Below are 22,263 nucleotides of genomic sequence, written 5' to 3' on the forward strand. Positions count from 1 at the left end.
TGTGATTAAATACTGACTGTAAAGTTTGCATGCTACTTTTCTGTGTTTGTGTGTATGTATGTGTGTTTATGTATTTCTATTGTAAATATTTATGAGGATCTAAGACATTTTAGCTGGTTTTAAGATGCTATTTTAATCTAGAGTGGTTTAGATGAGGGCTGTCTCATATACTGTAGGGTGGTTAGTAGGATGCTTAATGGCCTCTCCACCCACTACATAATAGTAGAATCCCCCTTCCCCATCATGCGATAACCAGAAATGACTCCAGAAATTGCCAGATGGCCTCTGGAGGGTAAAATCACCTCTGGCTAAGAACCATAGATTTGGAATATTGTTTCTCAGTAAGGATGCTCTTGGTAAGATAGTTCTTTGCTATGCAAGACTGTTGCATTGCAGACTGCTTAACATCCTTAGGCTAAAGGCCACCAAATACTAGTAATGCTCACCAGGCATGGCAGCAGCTAAAAATAACCCACTCAATTTTGAATACTCCCAACTGAGAGTCACAAATGCAGGTAGTATTTATGCTAGCACACAGGGCTAATAACATGTCTGGATTTTAGTGAACACTATAATGTTTCAGGGCACATGTTTAATAAAACAGACAGCATCTTGTGTTAAGCCCTGTTTGAGGGTGTTCTCTTTCTCTGTGGATATTCATGAACTTCATTTTGGTCATTCTCAAGTTAGGAAAGGTTTTCATTCCATGTAGCACCCTTTTTTCTCTGTGCAGCTTTTTCTGTTGTCCTTCTCATCCAACATTTTTGTCAGGTGTTCAGATTTCCACTTAATGGAAGAAAAATGGAAGAGTAAACATCCCTCTTTAAAAATAAAATTAAAATCTTTGCATCTGACTTATTACATATAGCAACTCTTCAGAGAATCTCACAATTCACAGTACAGTTATAGGCATAGATAACTTTTTTTCTTTATCTTGATTTATTTATAGTAACTGTCTATAGAATCAACTCATATTTTGTCTGTGGGGTTTTTTTACTCAGTCTATTTTCAGAAGTCAAAAATCTAAACTTTTAAAAATCGGTAGATTTAAGGTGGATACTTACTGAATAAGCTTTTTTCTTTTTAAACAGGAATATTAAGAAAATCACTTTACCAAGTATTGGTCGGTTTCGTCATTTTACCAATGAAACTTTGCTAGATATTTTATTTTATAATAGCCCCACCTACTGTCAGACAATTGTGGAAAAAGTAGGAATGGAGATAAACCGTCTACACGCACTCTTCATGGGTCGGAACCCAGACTTCAAGGGAGGGATCTCTGTTGCTGGTCACAGTTTAGGTAAAACTGTCAATTATACACATTTTAAATATAATTTTTGTTGAGTCGTCTGCTTTCAGTATGGGTGACATTGTTAATCCAAAATTAAGAATTATAGATCTTGTCGTGAGTGGTGGCTCATGCCTATAATCCCAATACTTTGAGAGACCAAGGTGAGAGGATTGCCTGAGCCCACGGGTTTGAGACCAGTCTGGGCAACTTGGCAAGACCTTATCTCTACAAGAAATCAAAAACTTAGCTGGGCATGGTGATGTGTGCCAGTGGTTCCAGCTACTTGGAAGACTGAGGCGGAAGGATCGCCTGAGCCCAGCAGGTCAAGGCCGTGGTGGCTGTGAGTGTGCCACTGCACTCCAGCCTGGTTAGCAGAGTGAGACTCCGACAAAAAATAAAAAAAGAATTACAGATTTAAGTTTTTAAAGAGTAGAAATGAATGCTTTGAGTTTAGATTATACCTTTATTATTTATCTCTAGTATTATTAATTAGGAATGCCATGTATTAATATTGATAATCAGGTCTTGATTAAAATCTAACTTCTGTGTGACTTTTGCCTATCAATTCTGAAAAAAAGAATATTGTTTAGTGTTATAAAAGCAAAGTGCTTCTTTTTCTTAGGTTCTTTGATATTGTTTGACATCCTGTCTAATCAAAAAGATTTGAATTTATCAAAATCTCCTGCACCTCTTGCTATTGCTAATGGAGTTGTGAAGCAGCCACATTTTCAGGAAAAGCAGGTATGTCTGCACATAGCCCAGTCAACTTTTAGATTTAGAGTTAGAGCTGAACAGTTTTCCCAAATCTGAACTGATTCTTGAAACTGTTTTTATGTATCAAAATACATTGAAACTTAGAAGTGTAATGGAATCATATACTTCAGTGTTTGAGTTTTTCACTCTTCTGGCTTATACATTTAAATGTGAAAATTTATGATTTTAAAAAATGTAAAGTAAATTATAGGAAGTAGGGGCATGAATGATTTATTATATTTACATACTTTTCAGAATATTCGTACTTTGGAAAAGTACTATACCAAAAATTATGATTTATCTATAGAATAAAAGTTTTAAAGATTTTCCATAGAGCAGGAGACATTTTATGGGTGTTTTTTCTGAGTTTTGTAATGTTTCTCCTACTTTTTTTAAAAGATGCCTGAAGAACCAAAGCTGAATTTGGATGAGTCATGTGACCTTGATGTTGAAAATGAAGAAGTCCTAACTTTGCGAGAAATTCTGGAAGCACTTAGCCTCTCTGAATATGTTAGCACTTTTGAAAAGGAAAAATTTGATATGGAATCTCTGGTATTGATGATAGTTTGATTCATTTTTGTTTAAAATTGTTATTCCTGTGTATAAGATTTAAAATTAAAATGATTTAAACACTTTTATATCAAAATACATATCAGAGAAAGCAAATACTGAATATTTAAAAAATTGAAAAACAGTAGAATATTTTTTATAATCTGGGAAGGCTTTTCTTTTCTTTTTTTTTTTTAGTCAGAGTCTCACTCTGTTGCCCAGGCTGGAGTGCAGTGGCATGCTCACAGCCACTGCAGCCTTGACCTGCTGGGCTCAGGCGATCCTTCCACCTCAGCCTTCCAAGTAGTTGGAACCACAGGCACACTTCACCTTGCCCGGCTAAGTTTTTGGTTTATTGCAGAGATGAGGTCTCGCCATATGCCCAGTTTGGTCTTGAACCCCTGGGCTCAGGCAGTCCTCTCGCCTCCACCTCCCAAAGTGCTTGGATCACAGGTGTGAGCCACCGCACCCAGCTATTATCTTTTAAAATATAAAAATTACATACCTTTTGCCCCCAGCAGTTTCACTGCCAGGAATATTTCCTTTATATCTACAGGGATACTCATTGCAGTGCTTTTTGTGAGACAGCAAAACCTTTGAAATACCTTCAGTAGCCGGGCTCAGTGGCTCAGCCTGTAATCTCGCACCTTTGGGAGGCTGAGGTGAGTGGATTGCCTAAGCCCGGGGGTTCGAGACCCGCCTGGGCAGCGAGACCTCATCTCTACAATAAGTCAAAAATTCAGCCGGGCGTTGTAGTGCATGCCTGTAATTCTGGCTACTTGGAAGGCTGAGACGGAAGGATTGCTGGAGCCCAGCAGGTCGAGGCTGCAGTGGCCGGGAGCAGCCATTGCACTCCAGTCTGGGCGACAGAGTGAGACTCCAACTCAAAAAAAACAGACAAACAAACAAAAAAAGAAATACCTTCAGTGTTGAGTAGGTTACTGGTGAAATCACTTACAGTGCATTCACATAATGGAGTACCCTGCAGCTATTGATCAGTGTCAGCGATACTGATCTCTAAGATATATTACATGAAAAGAGAAAAGTTTAGTGCTATGTCCATAGTAGACTATACACATACAGAGAAAAACATGTAGATGCTGTAAGATACCCTAGGGGAGCAAATTACCAATAGTTGCTGCTGAGAGGAGAATTGGATGTTGGGACAGTAATGGCAGGAGGACACTTCATTGTATGCTTTGGAATTTTGTACAACATGCATATATTTTCTGTTAAAAAATTAATATATTTAATTATTTAGGTGTGGAGGCCTAAGATTTTATAGCCTAAACTAATTCATAATTTAAAGACAAAAAAATGGCTCTTAGATTGTTTTAGATGATGTGGTTTCTTTTTTAATATTTTTATGTTCCAATTTCAGTTCCTCAGTCACTAGATTGATTAATTAATGTGTTTATTTGTTTCCTTTTAAAGCTTATGTGTACAGTTGATGACCTGAAGGAAATGGGGATACCACTTGGACCCAGAAAGAAGATAGCCAACTTTGTAAAACATAAAGCAGCTATGCTGGTAAAGTTCATCTCTGCCCTCTAAAAAACCTAAAACTCATGGTGTGATTGGCTCACTTATATTTTAGAAAATTTTAACACTACTATGGTTAGGTAGGCCAGTTGGCTTCCTGTCTGGGGCGCAACAATGAAGCTGATGAAAGCCCAGACTTAGAAGTCAGTCAGAGTTGGGTTCAAATCCAAATTAGGCTAACTGACGATCTTGGTTTTCCTGGGATGGAGTGAGTTCCCAGGACAAAGGACTGTTAGTTTTAAAACTGATATGTGAGAATTTCCTGATGCAAAAACTGGTTAGGTTTTGGGCAAAAGGTGAGTTGGTCACCCTCAATCACCGCTCATTAACTACATATTCATGAGCAATTTTCTTTTTCTTTTCTTTTTTTTATGAATTAGTTTATTTATTTTGAGATAGGGTCTCGCTGTGTTGCCCAGGCAGGTCTTAAACTCCTGGACTCAGTCAATCCTCTTGCCTCAGCTTCCTGAGCATGAACAATTTTCTTAGTTTTTCTTATCCTTGGTTTTCTTCATTTCTAAAGTGGGAATAATAATACTTTCCTCATAGGGTTGGAGTGAGCATGAAATAGTGCATGTAAAGCTTTGCCACCGAGTAATAGCTCACTTTCTCTCTTCCCAGTCCTTCTCATCATTTTAAGAGATGAGGAAGTTCACATATGCACTAAAATCTCATTAAGTAATCATCAAACAAAAATTTTTAACAATACAAAACAAAGCAATAACTGAAAAGCACTTACGAATAAAACAACTGGGAAGAATGTATTTAATTTAATTTTAATTTATTGATCAAATTAATTTACAGAGGTTTTCTGATTAGAAAAATTAGATACACTTAGGGTGGTTATTTTATTTTTATTGTTATTTACATGGTCTTTGAGTCTTTCATCTTTTGAATTTCTGTGGTTCTGTTACTTGTGCTACTTATTTGAAACTTAACATCTCACTTCTTTGTACGGAAAATGACTGTCAAGTCTTAGGACTGTTTTGTTTTTTTTTTAATGGCTAGCTTAAAGAATTATTTAACATTTTATTGAATATGCCTTTTAGGTCAGGAATGGCTTTCAATTCTTGCAATTTAGAGATGAACCAAGAGTATGGAGTCTAGTAGGGGAAGAGAGCTGACCTCAAATGATAGCACATCAGTTCCATAATAATATGTTGTCTGTGCTGTCCAGAGTCAGACTGGAGTGGCAGTTCTGGCCTGTTGAGAAGGGTCTGGGGTTGGTGAGAGAAGACTTCCTAAAGGTGTTGGTGCTCAGGCTTGAAGGAGGGGTAGGATCAGGGGAAATGACCTTCCAGGAGCTGGATGTCTTTTTCCTGAAGCTGAAATGTTAGGGGAGCTAGAAACAGGACAGGGCAGAGTGTTCCAAAGGCTCAAATGGCAGATATGGAAGTTTGGATTTTCTCTTGTAAGGGAGGGATTCTCAAGTATGTTCTTATGGCCATGAACGTCGTGATGCTTTTATACAAACATTACAAAATGCTGATCTGCTTATTCTGTCACAAGTTATGATTTAGCACCAAACTATCTAATGAGCCTAAATTTTAGTTTTTTGTGTTTTAAAGAGTGCTTGGTTATAGTGTACAGATAAAGGTGGAAGGAAATGAAGCTTGAGGCAGTTGGAAATCTCTTAGAGTGGCAATTGTAATTGTGCAGTGACTGAGATGATAGGGTCATAAACTAGGACATGGAATGGAAAGCAGCACCTCAAAAGATATTTTAGACATAGGACAAGCATTGTTTAGTTAAGTGTTTAGAAAGGTTATTAGCTTTGGCAGTTAAGCAATCATCAAACAGCAAAAATTTTTGCCTTTCATCTCATTTTTCTTGTATGCTAAGTCATTCTATAATTCCAGTTTACAAAGAGCTCTTCATCTCACTGGAGCCTCACAACAACCCTATGAGCAGATCCCCAGGTATCTATCTCTGCTGAGCACAGTGGTCAGACTAAGACTAGGACACAAGTGTGTTAGTGTTCTTGTATATCAAGCTAGGATGTTTCATGCATTGAAAACATTTGTTTCGGTGTACACATTAGTGAAGCAAAAACCTGTAAAAAAGACTAAAACAAGAAAAGAGCAGCTTTGTTTTAAAGTCCTACATCATGTCCTTAATTTTATTCTGTAGCAAAAGGAAAAAAGTAGAAAGGTGTTCTATGGTTCTTGAAATATCGAGAAGGAGCCTGGTTTATAGACTGCAGTTGATCGGCTGTACAAGTTAGGGCATTATAAGAATGTTTTGAAATGAATAAAAAATTTATAGAATGATCTTATTTTTTTATTTCAAAAGTAATTGTCTTTTGATGAAGTACAAAACTTTTTCAGTCGAGTTGCCATTGATTGCCCTACATTTCTCATAGATAACAAGGTGCTGCCAGATCAATAAAGAGATAATACAGTATGTCTTGTTGATTTATAAGTTCAGCTTCTAACAGAAATAATGGGACCAAAATTAGCCAATTATTTTATAATAAGGAGATCAAGTATTTGTAGATTGTGTGCTTTTATACACACACACACACACACACACACACACACACACACACACACCATCTTAGTGATTTTCATTTGAAAAGTAATAGTTTTTAGTTTTGGAAATATTGGTGGTCAAGTATGTATAAGTTGGCTCACTTAGTTTTAAAATTATTGCACATAATTTTAGAGGAACAAAACAACTCTTGGGAGTAGGACAGTTTATGATCTCTTTAGACAGTACTCTTAGCAATTTAGAGTGTCCTATGAATATAATGGGAGGTATTTCTGAGTAAGAAAGCAAATTTGAGCTGAGAAGCACTGAAAATGTTCTTTATTTGGGATTTTAGGTTTAATCTTGTGCTGCTGCCAAAGGGTAGAAACAACCAAGTCTTCTATAACACTAGAAGGAATCAGTTTCAAGCTGGCTGTGACCAAGAGTTTTCTTTTTTTTTTTTCTGTATTACCTTTTCAATTAACTAGTTGGACTTCTTTCCTGATTTCCTGGTATTTGAAATTAATAGATAAACTCAGTTTGGCTAGTGGTTTTGTTTAGGTCTGTTGGTAGCTGCTTAGAGACTAGCACTTAGTCATTCACAGACTAGGAAACATGTATGTGGGAAGTAGACAAGTTCTTCTCCTCCCCTCCCCCGCAGCAACTGTTTATTTCATTACAGAGATAAGACCTTTTATATAGATGCCCCCAAAGGTTTTGTTTATTTATTTCTGGAAAGGCATAGCTCTGTTCAGTATAATAAGTTTTCACAGGACCTGTGTAATCACTACCTGAAAACAAGAAGTTGAACATATCTGTCCTTCAGGTAGTTCATGCTTCTTTCTAGTTAATTCCTCTTACTACAAAACTATAATTTTTATTTCTTTTATTAATTTACTTTTTAACTATTATTGTTACTATTTGTAGAGATGGAGTCTCACTGTGTTGCTTAAGCTGGTCCACTCCTGGATGCAAGTGATCCTCCTGCCTCAGCTTTCCAAAGTGCTGGAATAACAAGTGTTGTCCAGCCTAAAATTCTGACTTCCTGTTTTTTTACCTAAAAAATTTTTTAAGGTTTTTGAGACAATATTACTCTGTTGCCCAGGTTGAAATACAGTGGTGCAATCTCAGCTCACTGCAGCCTCGAACTCCTGGGCTTAAGTGAGCTGCTCACCTTAGCCTCTGAGGTAGCTGGGACTATAGGCACATGGCATCACATCCGGCAAATTTTTTATTTTTATTTTTGTAGAGACAAGGTCTCACTGTATTGCCCAGGCTGGCATCAAACTCCTGGACTCAAGTGATCCTCTTGCCTTGGCCTCCTGAAGTGCTGGGATTACAGATGTGAGCCACCACAGCCAACCACAATTCTGATTTTTATCATTTATAGAATAGTTTGCCTATCGTAGCAATTTATACAAGTAGAATGAACAGTAAGTACATTCTCTTTTGTACCTGGCTTCTTTCACTCAAAATAATATATATATATATATATTTTGTAGTCAGAGTCTTACTCTGTTGCCCAGGCTAGAGTAAAGTGGCACACTTACAGTCACCGCAGCCTCGAGCTGCTGGGCTCAGGCGATCCTTCCGCCTCAGCCTTCCAAGTAGCTGGAACTACAGGTGCGTGCTACCTTTGCCCAGCGTATTTATTTATTTACTTTTATTTATTGTAGAGACAAAGTCTCACTAAGTTTCCCAGGCTGGTCTCAAACCCCTGAGCTCAGGCAGTCCTCTTGCCTCTGCCTCCCAAAGTACTGAGATTATAGGCTTGAGCCACTGTGCCCGGCCAAAATAATATTCTTGAGATTCATCTAATGATAGTCAATATTTATATTTAATTGTAGCTGTTTTGCCATATTTTTCTTTGCTTCTTAATCTTTTTTCTTAAGAACATTATAAGTTATAGACAATGTGGTATTTCTTTTCTAAATATTTAGTATATGCCTCTTAAAAAGAATATTTTTCTAATAATAACAGTGTTATTATACCTAAGAAATTACTAATCATTCCATGATATTGAGAGAGCATATTTCATAGTGGTAGGTGAGAACTGAACTCTCCTCAAAATTATGTTATGAAATTTTGGTGTTTTACAGAGCAAAGTAGCATCAGAAAAGAAGGCAGTAATGACCTCTTATACAAAAGGACAAGAGGAAAATGCTCAGAAAAGTAAAGAAATGACTTCTCTTCCTTCAGAATCTAATGAGTCAAAGAGGAAACTTGCAGTTGGTCCTTATGTTTCCTCTGTGCGTGTTGATTATGAATCTTTTGAAGTTGGCACAGGACAGGTAAGTTTATATATTGACTAGGGCTACTTATTTTATGTTGGAGTCATGTATCTTTATCATTTGGGTTGGCTTTAAATTTTTTAAGTATTCATTTAATATTTATTTGGGGTGTGGAGAAAACTGATTTTCTTTTTTTTTTGAATTGGAGTTTCACTCTGTCGCCCAGACTGAAGTGCAGTGGCCGCTCCGGGACGCTGCAGCGTCGACCCACTGGGCTCCGGCGATCCTTCTGCCTCAGCCTTCCAAGTAGCTGGAATTACAGGCATGCGCTGCCATGACCGGCTGATTTTTTGGTTTTTTTATTGTAGAAATGAGGTCTTGCCAAGTTGCCCAGGCGGGTCTCGAACCCGCGGGCTCAGGCAGTCCACTCACCTCAGCCTCCCAAAGCGCAGGATTACAGGCTGAGCCACCGAGCCCAGCTAAAACTGATTTTCGTATAGAAATTTTATGCTTCTTTAATAATGCTCAAAATAAGAGCTTGAACATGTACAGAATTTATCATCTAACTTTAGAAATTATATTATGCTGGGCTCAGCCTGTAATCCCAGCACTTTGGGAGGCCGAGGCAAGTCTGTTGCCTGAACCTGCAGGTTTGAGACCAACTAGGCGAGACCTTGTCCCTACAATAAATCAAAAATTAGCACGGGCCTGTAGTTCCAGCTACTTGAAAGGTTGAGGTGGAAGGATCTCCAGAGCCCAGCAGGTCGAGGCTGCAGTGGCTGTGAGCATGGCACTGCACTCTAGCCTGGGCGATGGAGTGAGACTCCAACTCAAAAAAAAAAGAAAAAGAAAAAAATTATATTTCAGTTTTTCCACTACTCATAATTTTATAGCATTATGGAAACAGTCTCTCATAGCCACTAACAAGTAGCTATTTTAAAAAAGTTATGTTCGGAATATACTTAAATTTCTGTGAGAGAAACTTGCTGTATTCACTCAGCTTATGTTTTCTAGTATTCACAGTTCTTCCCTTGGGAAAAATTCTTCTATAAATTGACCAAGTAGTTGATAATGCTGCATTTAATAGTATACTTATATCTAAGTTGCTTTTAGAAAATGTTGTTTTCAGGACTTCTTTTCTTTTGGAGACAGGGTCTTGTTCCGTCACTCAGGCTGGAGTGCAATGACATGATCATGGCTCACTGTAACCTTGGACTACTGGTTTCAAGCAATCCTTCTATCTCAACTTCCTGAGCAGCTGAGACTGTAGGCATGCGTCATCACACCTGACCAATTTTTAAAAATTAGTTGTAGATATGGAGTCTCACTCTGTTGCCCAGGCTAGTTTCAAACTCCTGGGCTCAAATGATCCTCCCAAAGTGCTGGGATTACAGGCATGAGCCACTGTATCTGACTGACTTTCAGGATATTTACAGTTGTATGTATAAGAATCTATTTCCATAAGTGAGTTCATGAAGGCACAAAATGGAACTGGATGTTTGATATATATATTATATATATATATTTTTTTTGAGTTGGAGTCTCACTCTGCCACCCAGACTGGAGTGCAGTGGCTGCTTCCGGCCACCACAGCCTCAACCCGCTGGGCTCTGGTGATCCTTCCGCCCCAGCCTTCCAAGTAGCTGGAATTACAGGCGTGCGCTACCATGCCTGGCTAATTTTTTGATTTATTGTAGAGATGAGGTCTCACCAAGTTGCCCAGGCGGGTCTTGAACCCGCAGGCTCAGGCAATCCACTTACCTCAGCCTCCCAAGGCACGGAATTACTGGCTGAGCCACTGAGCCCAGCTCGTTTGATATATATTAAAATGAAATTGTAGAGGAATATAGTCCCATGTAAGTAAATATTCTTTATAACTTCATTTTTAATGATTGCTGTGCTTCATTGTTTGGAAAAATAATGATTTATTATTTCCTTATTATTGAATGTATTAGTTTTCCAAGGTTGCCATAATAAACTACCACAGCCTGGGTGGCTTTGAACAATGAAATGTATTGCCTCACAGTTCTGGAGGCCAAAACTCTGAGATGAAGGTGGTAGCAGGGTCCTTCCTTGTTTCTTCCTAGCTTCTGGCGGTTTGCTGGCCATCTTTCATAGACCTTGGTTTATAGATGCATCACTCCAGTCTTCCGTTTTCATGTTGTATTCTCCCTGTCTCTTCACATCATCTTCCCTCTGTGAGTGCCTGTATTTGTGCCCAAATTTCCCCTTTCTATAATAATACAATCACATTGATTAGAGCCCACCCTAGAGATTTTATGTATCTTGATCAACTCTCTAACAACCCTGTTTCCAAATAAACTCACATTGTGAGGTATTGGAGGTTAGGAATTCAACATCTTTTTTATGAAGACATAATTTGACCCATAATGTTGAACATTTAGGCAGTTTCCTTTTTTATGCTCTTTAAGTAATCCAGTGATGAACATTTTAAAACCAATTTTCTGTGTACTTTCTTTATTATTTCTTTCAGTTAAGTTGGTAAAAGTAGGATAGTCAGGCCAAAGGATGTACAACATGAAAATTTAGATAGTTACTGCTACTTACCTTTGGAAAGGTACCAATTTGCACCCCCACTGGGAGTTTATAAGGTTGCATTCTTACCTGTCTCTTGCCTGTATTGTATTATCATTCTCCTTTAAAAATATGAAGTAGTCTCACTTTTGTAATTATTTTAAAGAATTAATTTCTTTGTATGAAAGTTGATTTTTACTTTGTTTATCTAAGTGTTTTCACATTTATCATTTGTGTTTTTGATAGGGAAAAATGGTATTGCATTATATTTTTTTGAGCCCTAGAGAGGTTAGATCTTTTCTCATATTGTTGTTAGACATTCTTTATGAAGTGCAGGTTTTACCTGTTTTTCTTTTGGATTTACTTTTTTCTTTACTGATATTTAAGAAATCTTTATACATTAAGGCTCTTAGCCCCTTGTCATATATGTTGTAAATTTTTCTTCCAGTTTGTAATTTTTCTTTTAACTTTATTTTTTCTTCTTCTTCTTTTTATCTAACTGGAACAAAATTACTGAATTTGCAAATAAAAGGGCAAGTCTAGGAATTTGAAGTCTAGATTTTGTTCGAAGGGGCAGCCTAGTGTAGGGAAAGATAACTGGATTTGGAATTAGAAGTTCTGGATCTAAGTCCTCATTCTGCCACTCACTGACTGTGTGTTCTTGGGTAAGTCTTGTCGTGTATCTGAGCTTTATCGTGGGCAAGGTGATTCTTGACTTTACCTCTCTCTTTCTGTGAACCTCTGTCCAGCATTTGGGTTATGCTATCCATTGTTCTTCACGCTCAAGATACTAAAATGGAAAGACACATTTCCTGTCACTGAGAAACAAATGAAAAAGTTTTATAAACTATAGAGTGCTATACAGATGTCATTGCTTTGTTGAGAGAGGCTACATAGAAGCAACCCAAAACAGGGGTATCATTTTTGTGATGGAAAGAAACTTGCCTTAACTGGAGAGGATGGTAGTTATAATAGAAGTAACACTTACTGAGTCCTTAAGGCACACCAAGCTCTGTGCTAAGCACTTTATGTGGATTAGGTTATTTATTTTTCAACCACACTCTGAATTTGGCATTGCTATGTTTCCCGTTTTATAGATGAGGAAATTGAGGTGGAAACAAGAGGTTAAGAAACTTGCCCAAGGTCACACAGTGAGTAAGGAATGGAACCATGATTTAGACCCAGGCAGTTTGATTCTAGAGTCTGCAGTTATAACCAATTTATAGCCATATTAAATATAAAAATTCTTATATGCTGTATATATGATGTTAGACAATAAATAAAAGTATAATGAGAGGATGTAATAATCTATAAAGATTTTAAAGATACATTTTTCAGTCCTTTTAAGCCAGCAACAGCTGTCTATGAGGGGCATCATCTGTGTTAGGATGCTTTTAAGTAAGTGCGGTTCTAAGAACTTTTGAAAATTCAGAATTTTATATTATGGGACATTGGAATGATCTTTATTGTTATTTAATTCTTTCTAGGTTTCTGTTGTTTACAACTCATTAGATTTTGAACCAGAGATTTTCTTTGCCTTGGGATCTCCAATTGGTATGTTTCTCACTATTCGAGGAGTTGATAGGATAGATGAGAATTACAGGCTTCCTACCTGTAAAGGATTCTTCAATATTTATCATCCGGTGAGTGAACTGAATTTGCTTTCTTTTTTGAAGAAGATGAGTCTGTCCTTTTTATCTTAATAGATTCTCTTTCTTATTTCTTGGGAATTACTACTGATCTTGATTTTGTAAGGCTCAGATCTCTATCCTAAGAAATACAGTTCACTACTTTCCAGTAAACTTTTCTATTCAAAGCCTTTGTTCAAGGAGGTAATTCTATTGCTTTGCTTGCAAAATAACTTTACCCACAAACTTGAAAATCTTTATAATTGCCAGTATTTGAATAAGGTGTGGAAAAAAAATCAGTCTCTGATTTGCCAGTTTGTTTTCTTACCCAACTGAGGCATATAACTCAAAACAGCTTTACATAAATTTCCTTTATTCACTTATTTATTCATAAATTCTTTTATTTATAGCTTGATCCAGTGGCATATAGATTAGAACCCATGATTGTTCCAGATTTGGACCTAAAAGCAGTTCTCATTCCACATCACAAAGGCAGAAAAAGACTTCACTTAGGTAAAAAACAAATACTATAAAAGCTTGTTTCCTTCCTGACATTTTGTAATCTATAACGAATTATGAAAATTTTAACACTAAATTACCTCTGACAGAATTAACGTTAAGTGCCTGCTGTGTTCAGAACTTTCTTTTACTAAGTATTTGGAGGAGCTGTACAGAAGTAATGAATGAATGAATACCTTCTCAGTGATGGCACTCTAATTGTTGAGCTAATCAGGAAAGGGAAAAGTTGGTAATAAGGTGATACAATGTGTAATTAAATTTTGATAGTGTTTGCTTATAATTTTTAGAAGTGGGAAGAAACGTAACATTTAAACTAATGACCAGACCATCAAGAAATAAATTTGATACTGTATAAGTCAAGTTATTTTCTTGCTGTCTAAACAGACTTTTCCTATTTAAAAAAATTAGGCAGCTGGGCATGTTGGTTCATGCCTGTAATCCCAGCACTTTGGGAGGTGAGAGGATTGCTTGGGTTCAGGGGTTTGAGACCAGCCTGGGCAACTTGATGAGACCTCATATCTACAATAAATCAAAAAATTATCGTGGCATGGTGGTGCGCATCTGTGGTTCCAGCTACTTGGGAAACTGAGGTGGAAGGATCACCTGAGCCTAGCAATTTGAGGCTGCAGTGACTGTGAGTGTGCCACTGCACTCCATCCTGGACTATAGAGTGAAACTCCTACTCAAAAAATAAAAAAAGAATTAGGCTTGGTGCAGTGGCTCATGTCTGTAATCCCAGCACTTTGGGAGGTGAGAGGTGTGCCTGAGCCCAGGAGTTTGAGACTAGCTTGGGCAACATGGTGAGACCTCGTTTCTACAATAAATCAAAAAATTAGCGAGGCATGGTGGTGCACATCTGTGGTTCCAGCTACTCGGGAAACTGAGATGGAAGGATCACCTGAGCCCAGCAGGTCAAGGCTACAGTGGCACTTGTGCCACTGCTCTCCAGCCTGGGCAGCAGTTTGAGACTCTGACTCAAAAAAAAAAATTAAACTAATTAAACATACCAGATTGACAACTTAATTTTATTTGGAGATAAGAAACTTAGAGGTTTTGTTTGGATCAAGTTTAGTTGTTTAAAAAAAATGACACTTTACATGTAGAAGGTTTTTGTCTGAGGCACTTCATATATTTGATATTTTTTAAGAGGGGAAGAAGTGGTCTTATCCTGTCCTGAGAAGAATGTCAACTTTTAATTTTTGTGATGCAGAATTTTACCTAGTATTAATTAATTTGGTTATGTCATCTTAATCTTTTTAGAGTTGAAAGAAAGTCTCTCTCGTATGGGATCTGATTTGAAGCAGGGTTTTATTAGCTCTCTGAAAAGTGCTTGGCAGACATTAAATGAGTTTGCCCGTGCTCATACCTCTTCAACTCAGTTACAAGAAGAATTGGAAAAGGTAGCCAATCAAATCAAAGAAGAAGAAGAAAAGCAAGTAGTTGAAGGTAAATCTGACATTTGAGCCTTTTTCCAATACAGATGTATTTGTGAACATAATACTTATAAATTAGAGTGATGTTTTCTTTTCTAGTCTTTTTTGTTAAATTGTAGAAGTTCTTTCTATAAAGGAAAATCTGCTGTGATAAACTGTACAATTGGATTACTTTAAAACCCATGTCTTTTTTTTTTTACTAGGTTTTTTACCAGATAGTTACTGAACTTTTTCCTCTGCAATTAAAAAATTTTATTGAGATTCTTAAGGCCAGAGTGGAACATTAGAGAATTAAATTTGTATTTAAGCGTTTTAAAGACTCACTCTGAGAAGTTATCTTCCTGGTACTGTTGTTTGTGTCATTACAGACTTCTCATGCAATGTCAGGTCATTGTGCCATGATGTTTTTTACTTTTTCAGATTCTAATTCTATTTCCTTTCTTTCTACAATGGTCTCTCACCCCTTATCTTCACAACTTCTGTCAGCTCGTTGGCTTTTTCTCCTCTCTCTCGGGTAGCCAAACCCTCTTCCCCTGGCTCTATGGAGGAATGGGGAGTGAGCCCAGTAGCTTCCCAGGTTGCTATGTGTGTCAAGCAATATTCTCATTGAGCCCAGAAAGTCAGCTAAAGTCAAAGGATAATGATTAAGTGATTGACTTTGATATTGAAATGATTTAAATTCTAGCAGAAAAGATTGTTGAAAGTCCAGATTTTTCCAAGGATGAGGACTACTTAGGAAAGGTTGGAATGTTAAATGGAGGCCGCCGAATTGACTACGTTCTTCAAGAAAAACCGATAGAGAGTTTTAATGAGTATCTTTTCGCTCTTCAGAGTCACTTATGCTATTGGTAAGTATTCTTAATTTGATGACATTCAGGTGGGCTTTAGGTGCTGGCACATGCAGCAATTTTAGTTTTAGTGAGTTTTTTTCTACTGATAAATCATGCATCATGGAGTATTCGTTTGAACTCCTATCTATTCAAATTATTATTTTTCCCCTTTAGTTATCCACAAGGTGGCAGTATGTCACCTGCCTTTGACCAAAGACCCTTGGTACTTGCACACTGCTTTTTGTAGGAATGCCTTCTGCAATGGGAATGGCAGGGACTTTGAAAAGCCATTCTTTTCCATATCCCTGTCACCTGGAGAATTGCAGCATGACTATTTTGGAGCTGATTGGTATCCATTCGGTTTTTAAGGACTGCTTTGAGATGACACTGAGATTACACTGCCACCATTTCCCCTTTGTAGACGGAACTGAATAGAACAAAAGCTGCATTTTCCACCTCTGTTCATAGAGATTAATAGCTACTAATTGTTTCTTAAGTAAATGTGCTTATTTTTTGGTAGGGAATCTGAAGATACTGCCCTGTTACTACTTAAAGAAATTTACCGAACAATGAACATTAATCCAGAACAGCCCCAGCACTGATCAGACTTCAGTTTTACTGTGTGAGTTTATCCTTATTGTATGTATACATTCTGAATATTTGCATTCTGAAGTCTGTTGTATGGAATTGATGTTGACTGATTTTCTCTTTGCTCTTTTTTTTGGTGGTGGTTGGTCAGAATACAGACATTAAGGAAGGGAATTGGTTTGTATTTCTCGCTTCTAGTCTTCTTTCTAAATTTGCATAGAATTTGAATTCTTTTATTTTTAATTTCTTATGCAAATGGGTTACCCATAATAACAAGAATTTTTTTGGTCACAGAACTCAATTCATAACACCTTAAACAAATAGAAGTTTAATTTTCTTCTGTAACAGGAAGGGCTCCTCTGTAGAGTGATGCTACCACATCCCAGGCTTCTTACGTCTTTCTACATGAATGTCAGCTTTTGCTGTCTCAGAGTTATAAGATGCTTCCATAGTTCCAGCCATCATATCTGCACTCATGGCATGAATAAAGTGGGAAGGGTGGTATCATCATAGCTATCCCTTTTAATTAGGAAAGCAGAAGCTTGTCCAGAAATTCACTAATACTTATTGACGAGGCCTGTGTCCGGTGTTCTGTGTCTCATGTCAGTCTGAAAGATTGTAAAAGTGAAGTTTTAAGTGTTTTCAGTCTTTTCAGAAAAAGATTAGAAAAGAGATTTATTCTTTAATGGGTGAGCCATCCTGCAAGTCTGCTATACTCTGTATTCCTAACTGTCCTCCTAAGATACTAGATACCTACTTTTCTTCACTAGATTGTGTATCACTTTAAAAAGTAGGTAATGTGTGTGTGTGTTTTTTTTAAGTTAGAAATTCTAAAGCCTTTGAAAGAGTGAAATATGAAATGCTGAGCTCTAAATTACTGAAGTAAAAGTAGTTCATAGCACTTTTTGGTTTTGTAGTAGTAAATAATATGTAAAAAATTTCTTCAGCTTCCACGTTTCCACTTTAGAGAGGTAACCACTATTTTTAGGGTTTTCTTAGATAAATTTTCTTTGCATATCCAAGCAAATCTGCATGCATTTTAAAACAAAGGGATCTCATTCAATATATTTTTTTGCAACTTGATGTTTCTAGTCAGTCAGACAGCTTTCACAGCTTTCCATATTAGTGTGTGCAGGTCTTTTTCATTCTCTTTAATGATTGTGTAAAATCCATTGTATGACTGTTTCCCATCTTATTTAGCTAGTTTCCTGTTAATGAACATTTATATTGTTTTCAGTGTTTTTTATGCTGTATATTAGGAAGTCTTAGTCAGCAGAGCAGATGAAAGGTCTAAAAAAGCATTTCATAGCTGGACGTGGTAGCTCACATCTGTAATCCTAGCACTCTCGCAGAGGCGAGAGTGTTACCTGAGACTAGGAGTTCAAGACAAGCCTGGGCAACTTGGCAAGACCTCATCTCTACAATAAATAAAAAAACTAGCCGGGCGTGGTGGTGCATGCCTGTAGTTCCAGCTACTTGGAAGGCTGAGGCAGAAGGATTGTCTGGGCCCAGCGGGTGGAGTCTGTGGTGGCTGCAAGCATGCTACTGCTCTCCAGCCTGGGCGACAGAGTGAGACTCCTACTCAAAAACAAAAACAAAACCCAAAACAACCACTTTATAGTCATACTCTATCATTTGATCAGTTCTCACCATTTCTGATATTATATTCATGTTATAAAATAACATGAATATAATGTGAAAAGTTATCACAATCCAGATTTTCAATGATAAAACAGTCATTCAATTGGTCACCAAATGTTTATTTATCTACAGTGTGCCAGGTACCAGTTTTCATGCTGGTTAACTGGTAAACAAGATTGCATTGTTACCTTCAAGGAATTTACCTTCTTCTGGGAGGAGATCAACAGTAAACCTGTAGTCTAATACATAAGTAAATTTCAAATTTTTGTAGGTTCTGTGGAGAAGAGAAAATAGGAAGATATGACAGAGAATGACTGGGAGTTACTTCTAGGAAAGACTTTGCTGAGTTGATGACATCCGAATTGAAATTTGAATGGTGAAAAGGAAGTAGACATAAAAGGGTATGGGAAAAGAACAATACTTCAAGAAGTAAAAGCAGCTGCAAAGGTGTTGAGATGGGAACAGACATGTCATGTTTGAGGGACAGAAAATTGGCCAGGATAGCTGAAAAGGAATAAATGAAGGGGAGAATGGAGCGAGATCAGTCAGAGATAGGTGGGTCTGAGTGTGAGGCCCTAAGTGTGGTGAAGACATTCGAGGCTTTTAAGAAGAGGAGTGACAGCATTTGGCTTCTATCTTAGAAAGGTGCTTGGGGTCCAGGCTGATAGAGGGGCAAGAATGGAGACCAGGAAAGCAGTTAAGAAGCTGGTGGTAACTTTAACTAGGGCTGTAGTGGTAGGGATGTGAGAAGTGGCTGAATGCAGATCTATTTTGGAGATAGAGTTGTGAGAGAAAGAAGAGTGAAGTATGACTCAGGATTTTGATGTGGGCAACTGGGTGAATGGGAAGGATTGTGGAGGCATCAGTTTTTATGGGGGGTCTGATGGAGGGGGAATTGGTTGTCTTGTTTTATTAAGTCAGTAGTTGATGATGTTGATCTAATGCTTAGAGATAACCTTAGAATCATCAGCATATCTTGCCATTTGAAGCCCCAGTCTGGAGATCACTTAGAAGGAGTGTGCAGGTGGAGAAGAAAAGAGGTGTTTGGAGGAGGAGCCAATGAAATGAAAGAAAATCCAGGGACTTGTGATCTCAGGGAAGCTGAGGGAAGATTGCTTAAAGGACAGTGTTTAGCCATGTCAGATGCTGCTGAAAAGTAAACTAAAAGGAGCACCAAGAATTGGCCACTGGATTCAGGAAGATGGAAGACATCATTTGTGACCCTGACCAAAGCTGCTTTCATGTTATGGCAAGGGCCAGAGTGGTTGAAAAGTGGCAGGGTATCAGAGGAAAGGTCTTTCTCTAAAGAGCAACAGAAATAAGGCAGAGGGAGGCCTTTTGTGGTTTTAAGTTGTTTTTGTTTGCCAGTGAGAATGGTCCACTGTGGAGGGAGAACTTGATAATACAAGGGTGAAAAGGGATAATTGGAGGAAACTTGTGAGAAGTTACCCTGGGACAAGGGCCAGGGAAAGGTGGAGGAGAGCTTTGCCTTAAGGGAGGAGCAGGGACGTGTCCTTCATTGTTCTAGAGGATGGGTGGTAGAGTCGGTGATGGAAAGGGGAAGGGTTCTCTCTAAAGAGTGCAGGCCTTACTTTTTTCAGTTGTGTTCTGATAATTGGGTGAGTTCAGGGTAAGCAGATATTTGGGTTTACGAGGGTTTTGCCAGGTAAGTGAGACAGGAAAAGAAAGACAAGAGAGTTAAGGAAAGCGATTGATAGTGAAAAAAGCAAGAGGCAGCAGTACGATGAGGTTGGATAGTTACAGGAGTGGGAGAACCCTAATCAGTGATGCCAAGATAAGGATGGGAGGCTTTACTCGGAGAATGGAGTGTTTGAGTGGGGATTGCTGAAGCTGTGCAGGCCATTGCTGTGTGATAGGATGCTGTGGCTGCTCTTACATTGTGAAACAAATGTTCTGTGTCCTTAAAAGCAATTTAAAAAAACAGTTATAAGTAAGAGGGCCTCATATAGAAACCCCCCAAAATTCAGAAAAGAACAAGAGGCAGCAGTGATTACCTATATAGGTGATTGCCTGTATCATCACCGTATAGATGACTGTCTATATCATCACCATATAGGTGACTGCCTGTAATCATGCCAATCAAAAATGTTAGAAGCTCTAAGCTTTTTTCTAAGCCTGTATGTTTTATATTGTTTGCTACTGTGTAGTCTTTTTTTCCCCATTTGATAATATATTGTATAATTTTCCTACATCAGCGTATGACGTGTGAGGGGGTGTGTATTTACAATTTTTGCTTGTTTTTTGAATGGGTTATACATACACTTGGTTCAGCTTTTAAAAATGGCAGAAGTAAGCTGGGCTCGGTGGCTCAGCCTGTAATCCCGCGCTTTTGGGAGGCTGAGGTGAATGGATTGCCTGAGCCCGCGGGTTCGAAACCCGCCTGGGCAACTTGGCGAGACCTCATCTCTACAATAAAGCAAAAATCAGCCAGGCGTGGTAGCACGCGCCTTTAATTCCGGCTACTCGGAAGGCTGAGGCCGAAGGATCGCTGGAGCCCGACAGGTCGAGGTTGCGGTGGCCGGGGGTGGCTACTGCACTCCAGTCTGGGCGACAGTGAGACTCCAACTCAAAAAAAAAAAAAAAAAAAGGCAGAAGTGAAGGATCGCCCTCCTGTACCTCTTCCCCAGTTTCCCTGCCCAGAGGCAACCAGTGTCAAGTTTTGTGTATCCTTCAGACATTTGTTAACAAATACACATATACGTGCAATTTATTTTCTTTTTAAAAGACAAATGATAGCCATATTAACACACTGTTTTTACTTTTGTATCTTTAAGATTGTTCATATCCATCCATCCATCCAGCATTTGTTGAGTACCTTACTTAAGTACCAGGTACTATTTTAGGCAGTGGACCAAACAGAGTCTCTGCCTTCAAGGATCTTACTTCTTCTGAGGGAAGACAGACAGCACATTAACAATTGAAGTGTGCCAGATGGTAAACACAGAGCAACGAGATAGGGAGGTGAGGAGTGTACTTGGGATGGGAGCAAGCTGCTATTGTATATAAGATGACAGGGGACACCCCGCTAGTGTCATTTGAGCAGGTGAGCCAGGTGGATATCTAAGGGGAAGATTATTTCAGGTTGAGAGAAGACTATAAGAATATGAGAGCAGCCTCATTCTTTTTAATGTGTTTTATTGACTACTGCACTGTAATAGGTTTTAACAATCCCTTACTGATGGTTGGTCATTTAGGTTATTCTAATCTTATTAGCATAAACAGTACTTCAGTGATACATGATATTTTAATAGTTGCATGTATTCTGTTTTATAGCTGGTATTTATTAAGATAATTTATTCTCTTGTTGTATATTAGGTGATTTTTCAAATTTTCACCATTGTAAATAAATTTGATATATAGTTTTTTATACGTTTCGCCCATCTCTGACTGTTTGGAATAAAGTCTTAGAAGCAGCATTTTAGATGTAAGAATATCGCACATTTTGAAAGGCCTTTTGATCCCTACCTTTTGCTAAATTGCATTCCAGAAAGGTTGCTCAATTTTCATATCTACCATCTAGTATTCTTGCACCCTTGCCAACACTGGTATTAACATTTAAAAACATTTTACCAGTTAGGTAGCTAGAAATTGTTATGTCATCATTTTTATTTACATTTCTGTTGCTAGTGAAATTAAGCACTTTGGGTGTTGTTTTAACTGGCTGATTATATTTCTTCTTTTGTCACTTGCCTATTTTTGACTTTTGTGCATTTTTCTGGAGGTGTGGGTTAGGGTACATTTATTTCTACTGATTTATAATTATGCTATTTAAGGATATTAGTTTTTTGTCATTGTAGATAATTTTTCCCAGTTTGATATTAGCCTTTTATTTTTGTTTATGCTTTGAATTTTTTTTTTAGAGGGGGATTGGGGGGACCATGTTTTAAGAAGTATGTAGGCAAGGCTCTTTTTTTTTTTTTTTTTTTTTTTTTTGGGAATGCTCACAGCCACCACAACCTCAACCTGCTGGGCTCAGGTGATCCTTCTGCCTCAGCCTTCCATGTAACTGGAACCATGGCATGTGCCACCACACCCAGCTAATTTTCTGATTTATTGTAGAGACAAGGTCCCCCCAAGTTGCTCAGGCTGGTCTCAAATCCCTGAACTCAGACAATGCTCTTGCTTCCGCCTCCCAAAGTGCTGGGATTACAGGCGTGAGCCACAGTGCCCGACCAAAAGTATGTAGGCAAGTCTTTTAAGATGAATTATTTTTTAGATATTTACATTTATTTT

At 37.9% G+C, this 22,263-nt stretch overlaps 1 protein-coding gene across 1 annotated transcript in view; it reads left to right on the plus strand.

Moving 5' to 3' along the window:
* The window catches only part of SEC23IP (SEC23 interacting protein), a 48,886-nt gene that overhangs the window by 23,477 nt on the left and 3,146 nt on the right, over nucleotides 1-22,263 (plus strand). Inside the window, exons 9-18 of the mRNA XM_008064255.2 lie at nucleotides 1,092-1,300; nucleotides 1,914-2,032; nucleotides 2,444-2,596; nucleotides 4,028-4,123; nucleotides 8,704-8,895; nucleotides 12,858-13,013; nucleotides 13,409-13,511; nucleotides 14,778-14,963; nucleotides 15,636-15,798; nucleotides 16,301-16,402. Coding sequence (XP_008062446.1) covers nucleotides 1,092-1,300; nucleotides 1,914-2,032; nucleotides 2,444-2,596; nucleotides 4,028-4,123; nucleotides 8,704-8,895; nucleotides 12,858-13,013; nucleotides 13,409-13,511; nucleotides 14,778-14,963; nucleotides 15,636-15,798; nucleotides 16,301-16,382 — 1,459 coding nt within the window. The 3' untranslated portion in view covers nucleotides 16,383-16,402. The remainder of the gene's footprint in view (nucleotides 1-1,091; nucleotides 1,301-1,913; nucleotides 2,033-2,443; nucleotides 2,597-4,027; nucleotides 4,124-8,703; nucleotides 8,896-12,857; nucleotides 13,014-13,408; nucleotides 13,512-14,777; nucleotides 14,964-15,635; nucleotides 15,799-16,300; nucleotides 16,403-22,263) is intronic.

This window comes from Carlito syrichta, unplaced genomic scaffold, assembly GCF_000164805.1.
Source record: "Carlito syrichta isolate Samal-C Ts95f unplaced genomic scaffold, Tarsius_syrichta-2.0.1 Scaffold307245, whole genome shotgun sequence".
NCBI lineage: Eukaryota > Metazoa > Chordata > Mammalia > Primates > Tarsiidae > Carlito > Carlito syrichta.